General features: G+C 42.0%; 1 protein-coding gene across 3 annotated transcripts in view; it reads left to right on the top strand.

The window, feature by feature from the left end:
- The window catches only part of reep2 (receptor accessory protein 2), a 98,730-nt gene that overhangs the window by 47,411 nt on the left and 29,095 nt on the right, over positions 1 to 22,224 (top strand). For all 3 annotated transcript variants that reach the window (XM_073067793.1, XM_073067794.1, XM_073067796.1), the window contains 4 exons: positions 9,170 to 9,246; positions 11,237 to 11,357; positions 14,013 to 14,126; positions 21,668 to 21,815. In XM_073067793.1, the coding sequence (XP_072923894.1) occupies positions 9,170 to 9,246; positions 11,237 to 11,357; positions 14,013 to 14,126; positions 21,668 to 21,815 (460 nt within the window). The remainder of the gene's footprint in view (positions 1 to 9,169; positions 9,247 to 11,236; positions 11,358 to 14,012; positions 14,127 to 21,667; positions 21,816 to 22,224) is intronic.

The following is a 22,224-nucleotide window of genomic DNA, read 5'->3' on the forward strand; positions in this document are numbered from 1 at the left end:
ATAGGCAATTTCAAAAAAGAAATGTTGCGTGATAGGGAAATCTCATGGTAATTTTCATGATCAGCGGCCCAAAATCCATATGATACACCCCGAGAGTATTCGGGAAGCAAAGTCTTTGCTGTCGAGTGTAATTATTGCAAATGGTGGTCGCAGGTCAGAGCTTTCTCGCTCGAGAGAGATGACAAAGACAATCGTAGTTTGGTCAGTAGAAAACAGAGATTGCCGTAGCTGAAAGTGGGACAGGAAGTTGCAGCATCACATTGGGGATCCATCGAAGCATTCGGGTACCCGAATCTGGTGCTCCAAGGGAGGAGGTTGGCTGGTGCGGGGATGCTGTAACAAGACAGAACGTTGTTGAGAGCGGTGAGCCGAGCTGGCTGGGGCCTACGTGTAAGGAAATCAAGGGTCCAATTGCACAATTAAATATTGAGGCCAAGGTCTAAGAGCTTATTGATTAGTTTGGGGTGATGATGGTATTGAATGCTGAGCTGTAGTCGATAAAGATTATCTTTGCTCTTGTTGTCACTGAGTAAGAGCCTTTGTTATGGCACCACTCAGCCAAATTCTCAATCTTCCTCCTGTATGCTGATTCATCACCACTTTCGACAGTGATGTCATCGACAAACTTGAAGTTCAAAAGAAATGTTATTATCAAAGTACATGTGTATGAACATACAACCCTGGGATTCATTTTCTTGTGGGTATACTTAACAAATATACAGAATAATAACTGTAATATTGTCAATGAAAGACCGACAACTAGGGCTTTTGACCAGAGCGCAGAAGACAGCAAAATGTGCAAATGCAAAAGAAGAAACAATAATGATTTTTAATAAACAATAAATATTGAGAACATGAGATGAAGAGTCCTTGAAAGTGAGGCCATTGATTGAGGGAACTTTTCAATGATGGGGCAAGTGAAGTTATCCCCTTAGGTTCACGAGCCCGTTGGCTGAGGGTAGCAACTGTTCCTGAACCTGATGGTGCAAGTCCTGAGGCTCTTGTTACTTCTTCCCAATAGCAGTAGCAAGAAGAGAGCAAGTCCTGGGTGGTGGGGGTCCCTGATGATAGATGCTGCTTTTCTGCAACAGCGTTTCATGTAGACGTGCTCAGTGATTGGAAGGGCTTTACCAGTGAGGGACTGAGCTGTATCCACTACATTTTGTAGGCTTTTTTATTCAAGGGCATTGGTGTTTCCATAACAGGCTGTGATATAGCCAGTCAATATTTTCTCCACTACACATCACTAGAAGTTTGTCAAAGTTTTAGATGTCATGCTGAATCTCCGCAGACACTTAAGGAAGTAGAGGCGCTGCTGTGCTTTCTTTGTAATGGCGCTTATTTGCTGGCCCCGGATAGTCCTCCAAAATAATATCATTTTAGAATTTAAAGTTGCTGATCCTCTCCACCTCTGATCCTCCGATGAAACTGGCTCATGGACTTCTGGTTTCCTCCTCCTGAAGTCAAGAGGAGATTAAAGTTCTTGTTGGCAGTGCTTTGCTAGCTGTTAAAATAAAAACCTCTATATATAAAATTCTGTGCACACATGTCACAGGGCAAAAAATTGCACAGCACAAGATTTTTGCGCACACTGGTCATTGCAAATGAGAGGGAACATTGGTTGTCGGCTGAAGGGCATTTACTGTGCTGTAGTGCTTTATCATCTGACAAGTAACAGTGTAATATCCCTTAAAATATACTGCAGGGATAGTGTTATACAATAAACTGCTCTTCACCCCAAATCACCCCATCCCCAAACTACACCATGTGTTAAATTATGATGAAATTCACACTTTGCATTGGCCTTGCGCACATGGTGGAGTGGGGGGAGTGGGAGTTCAGTGCTTCTGCTGGTGCAAGCGGAGGGAGGGGGAGGAAGCTTTGGGGTTCTGATGTTTCTATCATTCTTTGGGGTTTCTTGTTCACGCAAGTCTGTGAAGGGTAAGAATTTAAGGTGGTTGTACTATATACATTCTCTGATATTCATCCCAGTGGTGTACAGAATGCAGCTAAGCCTAGGACTATAGCTATTATCCTCCTTCCTCAATTAATATTGTTTAAATCTTTCTTTATTTGCAAACCACAAAGAATCTAGAGCACCTAAAATAGGAAGCATGGCAGAATAATTTTTTTTTGTAATTTATTTTTTATTGAAGTTCATCATCAAACAAACATTTCCATAAGATGTATTTCAGATACTATACATATATATCTTATAGTCATATATGCCACAAATCTCCACATAATATTTATCTGAGGTATACACTTATAGAAAAGAGAGGAAAGAAAGAACAAGCGAAAGGAGAAAACTATGTACAAGTAGGGAGTGATTTTTTTTACAACATATTCATGGATTTGTGAGAATAAAATCAGGCCTATGAGGTGTTATGTAGTTAAACCATTTTTCCCAGTATGAATCAAATTGTTCCAGCTTATGATTAACAGATGCTGTTATCTTCTCCATTTTGTAAACATCCATTGTAATTTCCATCCATGCATTTAAGGCTGGGCTCTCCTGTGATAACCATTTCTTAGTAAGAGTCTTTTTACCAGCCACCAACAGTATAGCAGAATAAAATTTTAATGTTCACACAGAACATCAGCGTGGACTTCAAAACAATAACTCATGGTTGGGATCCTATCAGAAATTAACTGTACCTTGGATGACAACATTTCAGAAAATGTTTAGGAAAGCATTACACCTAATGACTTTGCAGATTGAGTGATGACTAGTGACAAGTAGCCTTTTGTATTGAAAATCGATTTTCATAATGAGCATCATTTCCTAAGAGAGAACAAACTGTGGTATTTGGCAGATGCAAGAGACTGCAAATGTTGAAATATGCTGGAAGAACTCCGGGACTTGAGAAGGGTCTGTGAGAGGAAAGGAATGGTCCCAATGCAGGGGTTTGTACAGAAACATTGACAGTTCCTTCACCATCTCCCTTCTGTGAATCCACAAATGCTGTTGAACCCAAATGAGTTCCTGCAGCAGTTTGCTTTATGCTCTGTGGCAGATTATTGATCAGCAGTCAGTGACTGCTTCTCTGCTGCATTATTCATAAACCATTTGAAAATAGATCTTACTAGTAATAATTCTTCGTGAGTGCCTCCACGATCTTCATAAAACAATATTTTCTCCAACAATCAGGAATAATGGAGGTGAACCAATAAATAATTCATTCCAGAAAAATATCCATATATGCACTGTGGGTAAATCTCTATTGAAAACATCTATTGATTGGGAAAAAAAACACTGGCAGGGATGATGGCAGAGCAGCAATTGCTGAAATTTCTGGAAGCAATTTAGAAGGTACAGGAGATATACATCTCAAAGAGGAAGATGTATTTTAAAGGAAATATATTCACAATGTGACTTACAAGAAAAGTCAAAGCCAACATAAAAGCCAAAGAGACAGCATATAATAGAGAAAAAAACAGTGGAAGTTAGGGGATTGGGAAGCTTTATAAAACCAACAGAAGGCAACTAAGAAAGTCAGTAAAAAGGTAAAGATCAAATACGAAAGTAAGCTAGATATCATATTAAAGATGATGACAAAGTTTCCTCCGATACATAACGTGTAAAAGTGAGTTGAGAGTGGATATCGGACAGTTGGAAAATGGTGCTGGACAGGGTGTAACAGAGGACAACGAAATAGCTGATGAACTGAATAAGAGGTAGCTGAAGAGATTATGGAGGCATTAGTAATGATTTTTCAAGAATCACTCGATTCTAGAATGGTTCTAGAAGACTGGAAAATTGCAAATGTCATTCCACTCTTCAAGAAGGGAGAGAAGCAAAAGAAAGGAAACTATAGGCCAGTTAGTCTGACCTCAGTGGTTGGGAAGATGCTGGAGTTGATTATTAAGGATGAGATTTCAGGGTACTTGAAGGAACATGGTAAAAGAGGCCGTAGACAGCATGGGGGAAAATCTTGGCTGACAAATCTGTTGAAATTCTTTGAAGAAATAACAAGCAGGATAGACAAAGGAGAAACAGTTGATATGTACTTGGATTTTCAGAAGGCTTTTGACAAGGTGCCACACATGAAGCTACTTAACAAGCTACAAGCCCATGGTATTACAGGGAAGATTCTAGCATGGATAGAGCAGTGGCTGATTAGCAGGAGGGAAAGAGTGGGAATAAAGGGAGCCTTTTCTGGCTGGCTGCAATTGACTAGTGGTGTTCCACAGGGGTCTGTGTTGGGACTGATACATTTTACATTACATGTCAATGATTTAGATGATGGAGTTGATGGTTTTGTTGCAGCTTGCAGCCGATATGAAGACAGATGGAGGGGCAAGTAGTTCTGAGGAAGTAGAAAAACTACAGAAGGACTTGGGCAGATTAGGGGAATGAGCAAAGAAATGGCAGATGGAATACAGTGTTGGGAAGTGTATGGCCATGCACTTTGGTAGAAGAAATGAAAGGGTTGACTGTTTACTAAATGGAGAGAAAATACAAAAAACAAAGGTGCAAAGGGATTTAGGAGTCCTTGTGCAGCATCATGTGTGCCACCTTATCAAATGCCTTCTGAAAATCCAAGTAAATGACATCCACTGCCTCTCCTTTGTCCACCCTGCTTGTTACTTCAGCAAAGAACTCTAACAGATTTGTCAGGCAAGATTTCCCTTTACAGAAACCATGCTGGCTTTAACTTATTTTATCATTTATTTGTCATTTTATCATTTTATTTTATCATTAGTCTCTAAATAGCCTGAAACCTCATCCTTAATGATGAACTCCAACACTTTCCCAACCAGTAAGGTTAGGATAACTGGCCTATAATTTCTTTTGCCTTCCTCCCTTCTTTAAGAGTGGGGTGACATTTGCAATTTTCCAGTCCTCTGGAACATGCCCGAATCAAGTGCTTGTTCAAAGATTATAACCAACGCATCTGCTATCTTTTCAGCAACCTCTTTCAAGACTTTGGAATGTAGTCCATCAGGTCCAGGTGACTTACCCACTTTAAGACCTTTGAATTTACCTAGCACTTTTTCCTTTGTCATAGCAATGGCACTCACTCCTGTTCCCTGACACTCACTGACCTCTGGCACACTGCTTGTGTCTTCCACAGCAAAGATTAATGCAAAGTACTTACTAAATTCATCTGCCATTTCTTTGTCCCCATTACTACCTCACCAGCATCATATCCCAGTAGTCTAAGATCAATCAACTCTCACCTCCTGTTTACTCTTCATATAACTAAACAAACTGTTATTGTCCTGCTTCGTGTTGTTTACCCTCGTATTTCATCTTTTCCCTTCTTCAGACTTTTTAGTTTCCTTTAGCTGGATTTTAAAAGCTTCCCATCATCCAAATCCCCACTCCCTTTTGCTACATTATATGCTCTTTCCTTGGCTCTTATGCACTGCTTAACTTCCCTTGTCAGCTATGGTTGCCTACCCCTGCCTTTTAATAACTTCTTCCTCTGTGGGACATATCTATTTTGCGCCTTGTGAACTATTCCCAGAAACTTCAGCCATCTCTGCTCTGCCATCATCCCCGCCAGAATCCCCCTCCAATCCACCTGGGCAAGCTCCTCTGTCATGTCTCTGTATTTCTCTTTATTTAATTGTGATATTGATATATCTGACTTACTATTCTCCCTCTTAAATTGCAGTATGAATGCAATCATATTATGATCACTGCCTCCTAAGGGTTCCTTTACCTTAAGCTCCCTAATAAGATCTGGGTTATTACACAACACCCAATCTAAGATAGCTTTTCTCCAAGTAGGCTCAAGCACAAGCTGCTTAAAAAAGCCATTTTATAGGTACTTCAACAAATTCCCTCTCTTGCAGTCCAACACCAACCTGATTTTCCCAATCCCCTTGCATATTGAAGTCCCCCAATACTATTGTGACATTACCCTTATTACATGCTTTTTCATGCTCCCTTTGCAATCTCAACCCCACATCTTGGCTACTGTTTGGAGGCCTATATATGATTCCCATAGTGGTTTTTTTAAACTTGCAGTTTCTTAATTCCACCCACAAAGATTCAACATTCTCTGACTCTGTGATACCTCTTTCTAAAGATGTAATCCCATCTCTTACCAACTGAGCCACACCACCGCCTATGCCTTCCTCCTTTGATATAAGCTTCCAACTTTGACCTTCTTTCAGCCATGACTCAGTGAGGCCCACAATGTCATACTGACCAATCTCTAATTGTGCTAAGAATTCATCCACCTTATTCTGAATACTACATGCATTTAAATACAGTATCTCCAGTCCTATATTCTTCACACTTCTGAATTTTACCTCTGTGGCATAATTTGACTCTTTGCTCAGTCTGCATTTGTACCCAATCATTGGCTTATCCTTCCTTACATTCATGTTACACCCATCATCTACTTGTAAACCTGCTGACTCATCCTCAGCTCTATCATCCCCCTGAGATATTCACTTAAACCACTCCCACCAGCTCTAGCAAACCTGCCCTCAAGGATATTGGTCTTCCTCGGATTCAACCCATCCCTTTTGTACAAGTCACTCCTGCCCCAGAAGATGTCCCAATGATCCAGAAATCTGAATTCCTGCCCCCTGCTTCAATTCATCAGCCATGCATTTATCTGCCATTTCATTCTACAATTTTTGGAGTTTTTTTAAATCTCCAGCATCTTATTTACGTAATTCTGTGTCTTCATTGCTGAATGGGGTTCATCCCAGTAATACTCAAATCAATTTCAACTGCTCATTACTCATACTCTGAGATAGATAGATATTTTATTGATCCCAAAGGAAATTACAGTGTCAATGTAGCATTACAAGTGCACAGGTATACAAATATTAGAAGAGAAGTAAAAAAGAATAAAAACATAAGTTACCTCAAGAGTCTAACAGGAGGGGGGTGGGGTCATCACTTGGCCAGCTATAGGTTGACTCATTATAGAGCCTAATGGCTGAGGGTGAGAATAACCTCATATGGTGCTCATTGGAGCAGCACAGTTGTCTTAGTCTATTACTAAAAGTGCCCCTCTGTTCAGCCAAGGTGGCAAGCAGAGGGTGAGAAACATTGTCCAGAATTGGCAGGATTTTCCATGGGGTCCTTTGTTCTACCACAGCCTCCAGCGTGTCCAGTTTGACTGATATAACAGAGGCAGCCTTTCTAATCAGTTCATGGATTATGCCACCAACCCATGTTGATGCCATTGCATAGAATATTGTACTGGTGACAGACTGGTAGAGCATGTGAGGGGGGGGGGGGGGGGCCTGCATACGCCAAAGGACCTCAGTCTCCTCAGGAGGTAGAGACGCCTTTGGCCCTTCTTGTACACAACCTATCTGTGCTCCACTCAAGTCTGTCATCCAGTTTCTTATGCTAAGTTCTGCATTTCATACAATTGAGATATGCTTTTACTGTGAGATTAAGCACATTCAGCTTTGATTTTGAAATAAGCAGTTTCAGATCTGTATTAGGGTACTTCTTGTGCTGTCGGGAAATAGTAAGTAGGAAAATACATTGGCTGGCAGAAGGCCAGAGGTTTATGTCAGGAGCGAAAGAAGTTTCTATCTAAAGCCGTCGTGCAGAAACATTGCTTGTAAGTTGATGCTGTATTGTTTAGAAGTTAATCTAAAGGTACCAATAAGATTTTAATAAAATAGAGTGCTAATTTTGAGTTTATTAGGCACTAACCTAGATGCTAATGGTTTACACATACTGTTTACCTGCTGTACTTACTTGTGGGAATCCTATAATATTTACCTGCAGCAAATTTAACTATGTTCTTACTTACTGCGCATATTTACTTGTGTGAATGGAACAGTGTGGTAATTGTTTCACTTATTACCACTATGTTATGCCATTGAGTCTGTAGTAAAACCAAGGAGCTGGGAGGCTGTACATTGACTCTCATGCTATTTTTGAACGGAGTTTGGCTGATTGTCTAGTTAATGTTGCAACACCGCAGCAAGGGCAGTACAGGCTACATGATTTCCCCATAACTCCTCTCTCTCTGGTAAACAGCGGATATGTAATAGGCTACATTACAACAGTCTTTTTACATGTTTACATAACACTGGTGGAGAGATATTCGCTGACATAATATGTAGCTCTGTAAAATTCACAAGAACAGAAGGTACCTATGTTCTTGACCACGTGCTGATGCTCCATGTCAGTGCTGAGATGTGGGGCTCCATCCGTGCTATTACCTGGCCAGCACCAAGAGCGTTAACCTTCTCTGGAAACCAGCAGCATCTGCTCCGTGCGTTGTCCATCGGCCTGGCACCTGTAGCCTTTCTTTCATCACCTCCAGTTGGATGTGGTGGAAGCTGTTGTCTGCCCCCCCCCCCCCCAATGTAGAGACTTCTCTGTAGTAACAAGCTTAATGTCCAGTGGGGTGCAGTCCTGAAGCTGAGCAGTTCATTCAACATTACCCCTTCCCTTCCATGCAGTCCCTCTGACAAATGGGGCAATTCATTGCTACAGGAACACCTGCAGAATTTGCCCAGGTCCTCGGCACAGCAGGTAGTTTGACTGAATGCAAGAGCCAAGGGTACTGTAACTGAAAATCGGCAGTATGGTACAGTATACTGCAATTATTTGTTTTCAGTTTCACAGTTGATGGCTTGAGTGACTTTCCAGATGCTGACTAGAAGAGGAAAGGGAAAGTGAGCTCGATGCTGTATTATCAGACGATGAAACCACGAGCAGGATCCACGGCAAGCAGCCTCAGTCAACCTGCTTATCTTTTATTGCTTGAAAATGTAGTTAAAATGTAACGTTCCGAAGGACAAGTTATTGACATCTAGTGGGACGGAGAGGGTACTGCACGTTACTATGTTTTTATAGCTGAAGACCTCCATACAAAAGCATTATTGGATGTGTTACTTTAAAAATCTCCAGGTGCTGCAGAATTTTTGAAGTATGTGATTCTAATATTCATTTGTAAGCATTGTTAACTAGTAGCAGCTCAACATATTTGCAAAGTTCAAAGTTGTGTTTAATTAGCAAAATAACTCGCCACTAGCTGAGTACATTTTTTGTAGTTATTACAATATCTCTTGTTATTAAATACCCGGTGAGCTGTTTATTGCTTAATGATTACAAATTGCTGTTTGTTTGACTGAATAAGGATTACTCCAACAAAATCATCTACTCAACAGATTAGGCAGAATCTTGAATGGCCTGATGCTAACGGTTATATATTTTCCTCATTTTCAGGTGAAGTGGATGATGTATTGGATAGTATTTGCATTTTTTACCACAGCAGAGACTCTCACAGATTTAATCCTGTCATGGTGAGTACAATAACATGGAATTAACAACACTGGCGTTCCGAAATGTGTACTGTAGAACATGGAGCAGTCTAACACAGGAACAGGCCTTCAGCCCACAGTGCTGTGCCAAACCAATTAAATTAGTAATCAAATGGCCAATTAAATGAATGCCTTCTGCCTATCCTTCCATTTCCCCCACATCCATGTCCCTATCTGAACATCTTTTAAAATTCCCCGATGTATTTGGCACTACCACCACTGGTGGTAGTCACTGGTTCGAGCCTCAGCTGAGGCAGCGTGTTGTGTCTTTGAGCAAGGCACTTAACAACACTTTGCTCTGTGACATCACTGGTAACAAGCTGCTTGGGTCCTAGTGCCCTTCCCTTGGACAACATCGGTGGCGTGGAGAGGGGAGTCTTGCAGCTTGGGCAACTGCCGGTCTCCCATACAACCCTGCCCAGGCCTGCGCCCTGGAAACTCCAGGCGCAGATCCATGGTCTCTCGAGACCGACGGATGCCACCACCACCCCAGGCAGGGCATTCCCGGCACCCGCCACTCTCTGTGTAAAACACCTTGGCCCTCACATCTCCCTCGAACTTACCTCCTCTCAACTTAAATGTATGCCTCGGTGTTAGACATTTCAACCCTGGGAAAAAGACACTGTCTGTTCTATCTATGTCTTTCATAACCTCACAAACCTCCATCAGATCTCCCCTCGGCTCCCGCACCCACGCCCCAAACTCTCATTATACCCTCTAATCCAGCTATCCTCTTCTGGACCCTCTCCAAAGCTTACTCAGATTATTGTTGTATATTACGTGCTCCGCAAAGGCTTGTAGCTGTGCGTGCACTTGTCTTTCTGATGAGCTTTGACGTAGGTCAAAGACTGCCCCTACTCGGAAACAGGATGAGTGACTGACGAGAACTCCAGCTCATCCACTCAACAAGAGATCCGTGGCACGTCTCTCATCGAGTATATTCTTGTATACACAGGTGCCATGAAAACGTGCAGCTGCATCACAGGCACATAGCATCACGTAAGCAGCATTTGCAAGTAAATCAAATTATATGCAGTTTTTAAGAAACAATCAGATTAGAGCTAAAGATAAACTCCTGACTGAGGGATCGGCAGTGGAAAGGGTGAGCAGTTTCAAGTTCCTGGGTGTCAGTATCTCTGAGGATCTATCCTGGGCCCAACATACTGATGCGGCTACAAGGAAGGCACGACAGTGGCTATATTTCATTAGGGGTTTGAGGAGGATTCGTATGTCTCCAAAGACACTCTCACAAATTTCTACAGATATACCATGGAGAACATCATGACTGGTTGCATGACCATTCTGGAATGGAGGGGCCACTTCACAGGATCAGAAAAAGCAGCAGAAAGTTTCAAACTCCGCCAGCTCCATCACAGACACTAACTTTTCCAGCAATCTTCAAAAGGCAGTGCCTCAGAAAGGCGGCAATAAGAAATTACAAATTTCTTATTGTGATTTATAGTTTTTTTTATTATCATGAATTGCAATGTACTGCTGCCACAAAACAACATTTTTCATAACATGTCAGTGATTTTAAACCTGAGTCTGATTCTGATTAGATAAAGCAAAGATTTAAGTCTCTCCATTCTGGCTAAGAGTTGATTCCAAGCATAGCCCACTTTTGGTGAAGTAATGAAAAGTTCTTCCTTAAGTTTTCTTTCCTCCTGTGGAACCCAGGCTCTCTTGTTCTAATATGCTGGCTATCTGCACAATAACCCCTTTCTGGAATTGCATTGATTAGCACCAGAAAGCAAGCTGTGTGGGTGTGATTCAACTGTAATGGATGAAGCAATGTTAAACATGGAGAAAGAACCTTGGTGACATTTAGTGTCTGTCCTACCATTCGTACAAGATTATTGGCAAGAAACTGAAAACACAGTAGGAGAATTTGTGGGTCCTGGGGAGATAATTTACAGCTTTCATTAACTACTCTGTCTCTCTGCTCAGTTAACCTGCTATTGTGTTCCCACAGGTTTCCGTTTTATTTTGAGTTGAAGATTGCTTTCGTTATCTGGTTGTTGTCTCCATACACAAAAGGCTCCAGCGTTCTATACAGAAAGTTTGTTCATCCAACCTTATCCAGCAAAGAGAAGGTATCACTGATTAGGCTGAATTATAATCTTTACCACCGTACCGATAGAACATCGGGATCCGTGTGTAAAATTCAATACCTCACCAAGTTTTAGTGTTTATACTGACATTAAACCTGAAGACAGAAATGAAACTTGGGGAAGACGTGTAGTGTTTAATAAACATTCTATAAGATAATAGCAGTTTGAAATTCATTTGAATTTTATTTCCATTTGAAGTTACCTTGTCTAGCTTGTGTTTTATCAAACAATGAAGATCCAGTGCATAAATTTATCTTTGTTTTGCATGTTTCTTCAGTATTTAATAGGCAGGGGCATCATCTTCCTCAGTTGAAAATGAGTAATTTGTTGAAGGAGTTCCAAAATCAGAACTGATATCATGAATATTTGCCAATAATATTGTCATACCTGATTACAAATTAATGTAGCACCAGCACATTGTTCTGGCACAAATACGCTTGCCTAAGAATTTTGTGTTGCTTTTAATCGTTATCTGGCTCATTCTTAACGCTGTTAATATTAAGGAAAGAGAATTTCAACATGAACCAGGCAATTTCTGTTAAGATCATTTGATCTTGCACTGAATTTGGGAACAGTAACACTCTTATCAAACAGAAAGGTAATATTCCTACTCTAGATAAAAGTGGTGATTGTGCAAAAATAGAATTACTGGAAAAATCACAAATTCTGCTGAATTTTGTTGGTATTTCTTACAATTCCATTATGTTTGACTCAGTTTTGATTAATGTGATCATTGAGCGAATGTCTGTCATTTAATGATTGGGAATGGGCAGCATAGAAACAGGCCTTTGTCCCAACTCATCCATGTCTAATCTGCCCATATTTTGCTCTTTAAACTTCTCCTATCCATGTAATTATCTACAAACGTTTGTAGATAGCTTTAAAACACAGCTAATGTGCCTGCCTCAGTTACTATTTCTGGCAGCTCAGTCCAAACATAAACTACCCTTCGAATGAAGGAGCTACTGTTGCTTTTCTTTTAAATCTTTTGCCTCTGATCTCAAACATATGCCCTCTTCTTTTTAGCACCCCTTCACTGGGTGAAAAGGCTGTGCTTCCACAATGCCTCTGCCCCTCATGATCTTATATAACTCTACCAGTCACCCCCTCAGTCTCAGTGGAGGTCAGTGACCAGTGGAGTTCTGCAGGGAACTGTTCTGGGACCCCTCCTCCTTTATAAATGACCTGGATGAGGAAATAGAAAGGTGGGTTAGTAAGTTTGCTGATGATACAAAAGTTGGGGGTGGTATGGATAGTCTGGAGGGTTGTTAGTGGTTACCATGCAACATCGATAGGATGCGAAATTGGGCTGAGAATTGGCAGATGGATTTCAACTCAGACAAGTGTGAAGTGGTTCATTTCGGTACGTCAAATTTGAAGACAGAGTATAATATTAATGGTAAGATTCTTGGCAGCATGGAGGATCAGAGAGATCTTGGGATCCATGTCTTAGGACACTCAAAGCTACTGCGCAGATTGACAGTGTTGTTAAGAAGGCGCATGGTGTATCGGCCTGCATCAACCATGGGATTGAGTTCAAGAGCCTTGAGGTAACACTGCAGCTATATAAGACCTTACTTAGACCCCACCTGGAGTACTGTGCTCAGTTCTGGTCACCTCACTACAGGAAGGATGAGGATACCATAGAGAGAGTGCAGAGGAGAATTACAAGGATGTTGCTTGGATTGGGGAGCATGCCTTATGAGAACAGATTGAGTGAACTTGGCCTTTTCTCCTTAGATGAGGGATGACCTGATAGAGGTGTATAAGATGATGAGGGGTATTGATTGTGTGAAGAGCCAGAGGCTTTTTCCTAGGGCTGAAATGCCTAACACAGGGGGCATAGTTTTAAGGTGCTTGGAAATAAATTCAGAGGGGATGTCAGAGGTAAGGTTTTCACACAGAGAGTGGCAGATGCGTGGAATGCACTGCCAGCATTGGTGGTAGAGCTGTAATCGCTGAAGAGCATCCGGATGTGTGCATCTTTGCTGTCCTGATATTAGAAGTGGAAAAGAACAGATGGCAGGGTAACGGGAGAGATTCTAGCTTAGTGTTGAGTGTGATCATTAGTCAGTAAATGGTAGCAAAAGGCCTGAAGAATATATTCAAAACAGTACTTGAGGTCTAATCAGTAATAAGAATCCTGGTATTCTTTTTTTCTGAACAAATGAATATATTGACAGTGCTCTGGTACAGATCCTCCCCAGGTTACAAACGTCCAATTTATGATCAGCCCATACAAACAAACAGGAGCCTGTGAGACTAGCAGCTGCTGTAGGACTGAAGACATCTTCTGCCATGTGAAAACTTGGTTGGCAGTAATATCATTCCACCTTGCAGAGAAATCTGAATGGTTTAGTTAAACGTCCTGGCTTGCTTGTGCATTGCACTTGGTTGGCTTTTTTTATTTATTCAAATAATAACCAAGAAGCCACACTTCCGACTTATAAACTACTTGGGTTATGAGCAATTCTCTGGACTGTCATAACTTGGGGAGGACTCATAGTTTTAAGGGCTTGATGCTCCTTTGGCCAATATAAGCACAGGGATGCATGAACAATTAAAGCCAACATTGCTGCACATTTCAGACTGTTGCGTCTTTATTCTAATTCTCCTCCCTCTCCTGATCATCTGTAGGAAATTGACGAGTACATCAGCCAAGCCAAAGATCGCAGTTATCAGACCATGATGCGGTTCGGCAAACGTGGACTCAATCTTGCTGCCAATGCTGCAGTAACAGCTGCCGCTAAGGTAATTGTAAAATGCGCTCACCACTTTATGTTGTTAGCATGAGAAATCAAAGCCCAAGACAGGGCGTATAATAGAGCAAAAATTAGTGGGAAGTTAGAGGATTGGAAAGCTTTTTAAAAAAAACAACCAAAAATGTCATAAAGATGGAGAAGGTGAAATACAAAGGTAGTTGGTCAAACATTTCAAAGAGGATACCGAAAGTTTCTTCAGATATATGGGTATAAAGAGTAAAAGAGAGGTGAGAGTAGATATTGGACCGCTGGAAAATGACTCTGGAGAGGTTGTAATCAGGGGCCAAGGAAATGGTGGATAAACTAAATAACTATTTTGCATCAATCTTCACTGTGGAAGACACTAGCAGTATGCCAGAAGTTTGAGAGTGTTAGAAGGTAGAAGTGAGTGAAGTTGCCATTACTAAGGAGAAGGTGCTTGGGAAACTGTAAGGTCTAAAGGTAGATAAATCACCTGGACTGGATGGTGTACTTCCTAGTGTTCTGAAAGAGGTGGCTGAAGAGATTGTGGAGGCATTAGTAATGATCTTTCAAGAATCAATAGAGTCTGCCATGGTTCCAGAGGACTGGAAAATTGTAAATGTCACTCCGTTCTTCAAGAAGGGAGAGAGGCAGAAGAGAGGAAACTATAGACCAGTTAGTCTGAGCTCACTGGTTGGGAAGATGTTGCAGTTGATTGTTGAGGATGAGGTTTTGGGGTACTTGGAGGCACATGATAAAACAGGCCAAAGTCTGCATGGTTTCCTTAGGAAAAATCTTGCCTGACAGATCTGTTGAAATTTTTTGAAGAAATAACAGGAGGATAGACAAAGGAGAATCGGTGGATATTGTGTACTTGGATTTTCAGAAGGGCTTTGACAAAGTATCGCACATGAGGCTGCTTAACAACCGATGAGCCCATGGTATGCAGAGAGTTGTGGACCCTGCTTGCACATCGTAGAAACCAGCCTCCCTTCAAAGGACTCTGTCTGTACTTCTCACTGCCTCAGTAAATCAACCAACATAATCAAAGACCCCACCTACTCTTTTCTTCCCCCTTCCTTTGGGTAGAAGATACAAAAGCCTGAAAACACATGCCACCAGACTCGAGGAGAGCTTTTATCCCACTGTTACAACACTATTAAATGTTTCCCTAGTACGACAACATACACTTAAAATCTACTTACACTTTACTGTTCAGCTGCACTGCGTTTTATCTGCACCGTAACCTTTCAGTCTGTGCTCTTTTATTGTTTTGCCTTGTAGTACGTCAATGCACTGTCGTATTGAAATCATCATACAGATGGTGGGCAAGACATATTTTTTGCTGTACCTTAATACAGTGCACTTTCTTGTGGTCACGGGCAGAGCAGTTGCCCCACCAAGCTGTGATGTATCCAGACAGGATACTTTCTATGGTGCATTGATAAAAATTAGTTAGGGTCACAGGGGACACGCCAGTTTTCTTTCACCTTCTAAGGAAGTCGAGGCATTGGCGAGTGCTCTTGGTTGTAGCATCAGCGTGGTGGCTAAGCAAGCTGTTGAACAGTTTATGTCAGTGAGAAGTTCCTGGCATTAAAATTACCTTGTAATTACTTGTGTTGGGTCAACGAGAATACATTTCAGCTATGATAGCTACAGCCATGTGCCGATTCTGAACACTTCTGAGACTACCCCACTGTGTAGTGAGACTGAGAAAAAGGGCAAAATTACAGAGGGACAAAATCGAAAAGGGTGACGAATGCAGGACTGGAGGTGTTCAGCATACTGAACAAGGTAGATGATCTTGCAACGCAGTTAGAGATGGGCAGGTCTGATGTTGTGGGCATCTCTGAGTCGTGGCTGAAAGGAGATCATAGTTGGGAGCTTAACATCCAAAGATAAACCTTATGTCGAGAGGCCAGGCTGTTAGGTAGCATTCATTCTGAGAGGACTAGAATTCAAAATCAAAGACGTAATGATGAGGTTTTATAAGACATTGTCAGACCGCAGGGGAAATAATGTGAGCAGTTTTGGTCCCCTAATCTAAGAAAAGATGTGCTGGCATTGGAGAAGCTCCAGAGGAGGTTTACGAGAATAATCCCAAGAATGAAAGGGTGAACAGATGAGGAGTGTTTGATGGCTCTGGTCTTGTACCTGCTGGAATTTAGAAAAATGAGGGAGGATCTCATTGAAAGCTATCTCCTATGAAAGGCCTAGATAAAGTGCATGTGGAGAGGATAATTCCTATAGTGTGTGAGCCTAGGATCAGAGGGCACACCCTCAGAATCAAGGGAAGTCCATTTAAAACAGAAATGAGGAAACATTTCTTTACCCAGAGGGTGATGAATCTGTGGAATTCATTGCCACAGACAGCTGTACAGGCCAGTCCATTGGGTTTATTTAAGGCAGAGGTTGATACATTCTTGATTAATCAGGGTATCAAAGGTTATGAGGTGAAGGCAGGAGAATGGGGTTGAAAAGGATAATAAATCAGCCATGACGAATTGGTGGGGCAGACTCAATGGACCAAATGGCCTAATTCTGGTCCTATGCCTTATGGTCTTCTTGAGGGTGCTTCTCCTGTAGATGCCACCAAAGGCGGGGAGGGATGTGCCCGTGGTGAATTGGGCTGACGTCTGCAGCTTCTGCCACTCCTGTGCATACAGATTACTGTACCAGACCATGATACAACTATTCAGGATCTGTATAATTTGAGTAGAATGTTCGATAACATGCCAAGCCTCCTATGAAAATAAAAACATCAGAGCACTTTCCTTTTCATTGCATCTACTGTATGTGCTGGGACCAGGACAGGGTATCTGATATGTTAATGCTCAGGCACGTAAAGCTGCTTGCTCTTTCCACCATCAATAACTCAATGTATGCTGATGCATGTTCACTCTCTTTCTTTGTTGAAGTCAACAATCAGCTTGTTAGTTTTGCTGTCACTGAGCGAGAGGTTTATTCTGTGGCACCATTCAAACAGATGACCTATCTTGCTGACTCATATCCACCTGTGATTCATCCAACAGCTGTAGTGCTGTCAGTGAACTAGCCAGAGTCATACGTGTTTAGAGAGTAGAGAAGGTGCCCAAGGGTGCAGCTGTGTTGATGGTCAGAGAGGAGCTGTTACCAATCCCCACTGGTTGACTTCCTTGATTTGGAAGTTGAGTATCTAGTTGCAGAAGGAGGTACAGAGGCCCAAGACTTCATGAATTTGGATGGGAAGATGAGGTATTGAAAGACAACCTGATATCTGAGTTCCTGTTGTCCAGAGGGAAGAGATGGAGAAATTGCGTCTGCTGCTGACCTGTTGTGGCAGTAGACAAATTGGTGTGGATCCAGATCATCACTGAGGCTGGAGATGTCTCGTGCCATAAGCAGCCTCCCAAAACAATTTATTATGGTTGATGTAAATGCCATTGGATCGTAGTCATTGAAGCAGATCACCACAGTCATCTTAGATACAATAGATGCCTTTTTAAAGAAGCTGGGAACCTCAGACAGAAGCAAAAGATGTTAAATATTGAATATGTAATACTCCACCCATTTGGTCTGTACAGATCTTTAGTACTTGGCCAGGTTATGCTGTCTGGACCAGATATGTTTCATGGAGGGATGCCCAGTTGTCAGCCTGAGGCTCTGAAATTATGGGGTCACATGGAGATGTGGTGGTGCGTCATAGTTCTCGAATCAAAGTGCATAAAAGGCATTAAGCTCATCCGGGAGTGATGGGTTATTGTCGCAAGCTACCCAATTTTGTCTTGTAGGAAGTGATGTTGTGTAAACCCTGCCACAGCTGTAGAGTGTCCGTCCATGATTCCAGTTTAGTCTGAAATTGCCCTTTGTGTTCACAATGGCCTTTTAGAGGCCATAGTTGTACTTGTATGACTCTGGCCAACATCCCTAAATACCACAGATCTAGCCCTCGTCAGATGATGGATCTCCTGGTTTATCTAGGGTTGTGGAAGACTCAGAAAAGTTTTGTGGGGACACCCTCATCTGTACATTTTCTTAAGCAGTTGGTGATGACTGTAGCATACACAGATCAACGCACACAAAATGCTGGAGTAACTGAGCAGGTCAGGCAGCATCTATGAAAGTTCAAAGGTCAAATTTAACGTCAGAGAAATGTATACAGTATACGTCCTGAAATGCTTTTTCTTCACAAACATCCACCAAATCAGAGAAATGCCCCAGAGAATGAACAACAGTTAAATGTTAGAACCCCGAAGTCCCCCCCAGCTCCCCCTCCCACGTGTAAGCAGCAGCAAGCAACGATTCCCACCTCCCCCCACCAGCAAAAAAACGCGCATTGGTACCGTCACCAAGCCCAAGTGTGTGCCAAGCAATAGCAAAGACACAGACCAAAGTTACCCCAAAGGCCTTGTATTTCATCCAAAATTCAACAACCCACAGGTTCTCTCTCTCCCTGGCAAGGGAGAGGGAGGTGCCCCCCATTTTCACAGTCAGCAGGAGACATAACAACAACCCGCTGGTTTACGATGTTAAAAGTCCGTATCGTCACTTTTTTCAAGCTCTGTGTCTGAAGATCGCAAAGACCTCATGTCTTCGGGCCCACAGTAAAAGATTTTCCGGCCTCCCGAACAACACACGAGTCTCCTGCCGTGACACCGACCCTCGATCCGCCCGTCTCCAGAGCCCCGAGATCCCAGGCTTCTGAACACGATCGAGACTCTCAGGCCGAACCCTTGGCGTGTTGAAGAGACACCAGAATAAAAAGGTGGGCGGAGAGGAAGGAGGACCAGCTGAAAGGTGATGGGTGCAGATATGTGGGTGGGAAAGGGAAAGGGCTGGAGAAGAAGGAATCTAATAGGAAATGAGAGTGGACCATGGGAGAAAGGGAAGAAGGGGGGCACCAGTGAGAGGTGATAGGTAGGTGAGGAGAACAGGTAAGAGGCTAGAGTAGAGAATGTATGAAACAGGAAGGGGTAGGGGAAAAGTAATAAAGAATGGAAAAAAGAGTACCAGAAGGAGAAATCAATGTTCCTGCTGTCATGTTGGAGATACCTAGACAGAGTATGAGGTGTTACTCGTCCACCCTGAGAGCAGCATATCCATTTAGGTTCTTCAATGAATTCTTGAATGTGTTCTAGTTCACTGACTAGAAGCAATCCTGAATTTGCTTCTTGGCTTTCACTGTCCTGCTCTTCATAGTCTTCTTCATTATCGCTGCACTCTGCAGCTCTGTCTGTAGAGGCAGAAGCACAGCCAGGTGGTTAGATTCACCAAATGCAGGTGAGGGATAGACCAGTAGGTGTCCTTAATGGTGGAGTAAACATCCTCTCCACATCCACTCTGTCGAAGCCTTTCAATATTCGATAGATTTCAACGAGATCCCCCTCATTCTGCTAAACCCCAGCAAGTACAAGCCCAGAGCCATCAAGTGCTCCTCATGTGTTAACTCTTTCATTCCCACAATCATTCTTGTGAATCTCCTCTGAAACCTCACCAATGCCAGCACATCTTTTCTTAGATAAGGGGTTCAGAACAGCTTACAATACTCGAAGTGTGGTCTGATCAATGCTTATGAAGCCTCAGCATTACATCCTTGCTTTAATATTAATTTCCTCTCTAAATGAATGCTAACATTACATTTGACTTCTTTACTACCAACTCAACCCACAAGTTAACATTTAGGGAATCCTGCACAAGGACTCCATAATTCCTTTGCACCTTTGAATTTTGAATTTTCTCACTGTTTAGGAAATAGTCTGTGCCTTTATTCCTTTTACCAAAGTCTATGACCATACACTTCCCTACACTATACTCCATCATCCACTTCTGCCCATTCTCCCAATCGGTCCAAGTCTTTCTGCAGCCTCCCTGCTTTCTCAACACAACCTGCCCTTCCACTTTTCTTTGTATCTTCTGCAGAGTTGGACAGAAAATCATCAATTTTGTAATCAAATCATTGACCAACAACATGAAAAGTAGTGGTCCCAATTCCAAACCCTGCGGAACACCACTTGTCACCAGCAAAATGTCCTCTTTATTCTGACTCTTTGCCTTCTGTCAATCCATGCTATTATCTTTCCAGTACTATGCTGGGGTCTTATCTCGTTAAGCAGCCTCATGTGTAGCATCTTGTCAAAGCCCTTCTGAAAATTCAAGTAAACAACATCTACTGACTCTCCGTTGTCCATCCTGCCTGTTATTTCCTCATGAATTCCAACAGATTTGTCAGACACTATTTCCCCTGAAGGAATCCATGCTGACTTGGCTACTTTATCACGCACCTCCAAGTACTCTAAAACCTCATCCTTAATAGTCGACTCCACCCTCTTCCCAACCACTGTAGTCAGGCTAACTGGCCTATAGTTTCCTTTCTTCTGCCTCTCTCCCTTCTTAGAGAGTGGAATGACTTTTGCAATTTTCTGATCCACAAGACCAATTCCAGAATCTAGTGATTCTTGACAGATCATTATTAATGCCTCCACAATCTCTTCACTGCCCCTTTCAGAACCCATCTGGTCCAGATGTTTCAGCTTTCCAAGCACATTTTCCTTTGTAGTAGCAACTACATTCACCTATGTCCCCGACACTCCGGAAATTCTTGCATACTGCTCGTGTCTTCCACAGTGAAGACTGACGCAAAATACTTATCGAGTTTGTCCGACATTTCCTTGTCTCCCAGTACTACCTCTCCAGCATCATTTTCCAGTGGTCCAATATTCACGTTGGCCTCTATTTTGCTCTTTATATATCGTAATAAACTTTTGGTATCCTCTTTGATATTTAATCTTTCCTCCCCTTATGGTTTTTAGTTGCCTTTTGTTGGTATTTAAAAGCTTCCCAATCCTCTAATCTCTAACTAATTTTTGCTATATTTTAAACTTTCCAAGGCGCAAATCCATGGTCTATCGAGACTAACAGAGGCCTACACTACACACCCATTTCTAAGCTCAAAGCTCATAGTGAATTTATTATTAAAGTACATACATGCCACTATATATAACCTTGAGATTCATTTTCTTGTTGGCATACTCAATAAATCCAATAACCATTGTAGAATCAATGAAAGACCACACCCAACAGGGTGGAGAGCCAGTGTGCGCAGGACAACAAATTGTGCAAATACAAAAGAAAAAATAAGAAATACTACTAATAAATAAGCAATAAATATCGAGAACATGAAATGAAGAGTCCTTAGAAGTGACTCCATACATTGAGAGAGCAGTTCCTAGCACCAGGGCCAGAAGATTTTGAGCTGCGAATGTCAGGATCCCAAGTATTCCCACATGTATGTGTATATACACACCAAAGCATGTGTACCACTTCCATCTGTAAGTAATTCAGAAACTGATGGTTCTTTTCATTAAGCTCTTTTACAAATCTTGAATTAAGCACTCTTCCCTCTATAATACATTCTACTTTAATTGCACACAATAGTGTTTAAATAAGAACTCTGGGGAATCAAGTCTGGTGCTTGTTACTGTAGCGAGGACTGTTCCATTGGCATCCTCAAACACTAGTTTACAAATTGGTTATCTTGCCGCAGTTAGGTGTCACTTGCAGCTAACATCATCCATCTCCTATGTTGCCCAGGGTCAAGGAGTGCTGTCGGACAAGCTGCGGAGTTTCAGCATGCAGGACCTGACGTTACTCCGAGATGAGGACTCTGTTCACCTGCGCAGCCCTGACCCCCGCATGAGAACATCCACAGGCAACCTTCTGGAAACAATCAGCGATTCTGGTACATTTAGTAAAAACAATCACTCAGGGTACATTACTCCTCTTTCATTAAGCTAACCACAAGAGTAAACACGAGCAACATGGGTTCTGTTCTGTTCATTCTTAAGACAGGCTCAGAATTGATAGATTAGTGGTATGTCAAAGCATCCATCATTATTTCAATCAGATTGGGGCTTCATGTACTGTCATTATTCCATGTTTCTAATTCGAATATGAAGGAGCATTCTGCAGCATTACATAGCTCCTAGATGCAAGTTGGATCATAGTTGGTGTCACATTATGTTCTAGAATGGAACTGGCTTTTGAAAAGTGGACACAAAACTCAGCACAATTTCCAGCCTTTAGAAAAAGATAATTAAATTTCTTAAAGTCATTGCTGCTTTTGTCTGTAGTTACAGACATTGCCTCTT

This window comes from Hemitrygon akajei, chromosome 15 (assembly GCF_048418815.1).
Source record: "Hemitrygon akajei chromosome 15, sHemAka1.3, whole genome shotgun sequence".
Taxonomy (NCBI): domain Eukaryota; kingdom Metazoa; phylum Chordata; class Chondrichthyes; order Myliobatiformes; family Dasyatidae; genus Hemitrygon; species Hemitrygon akajei.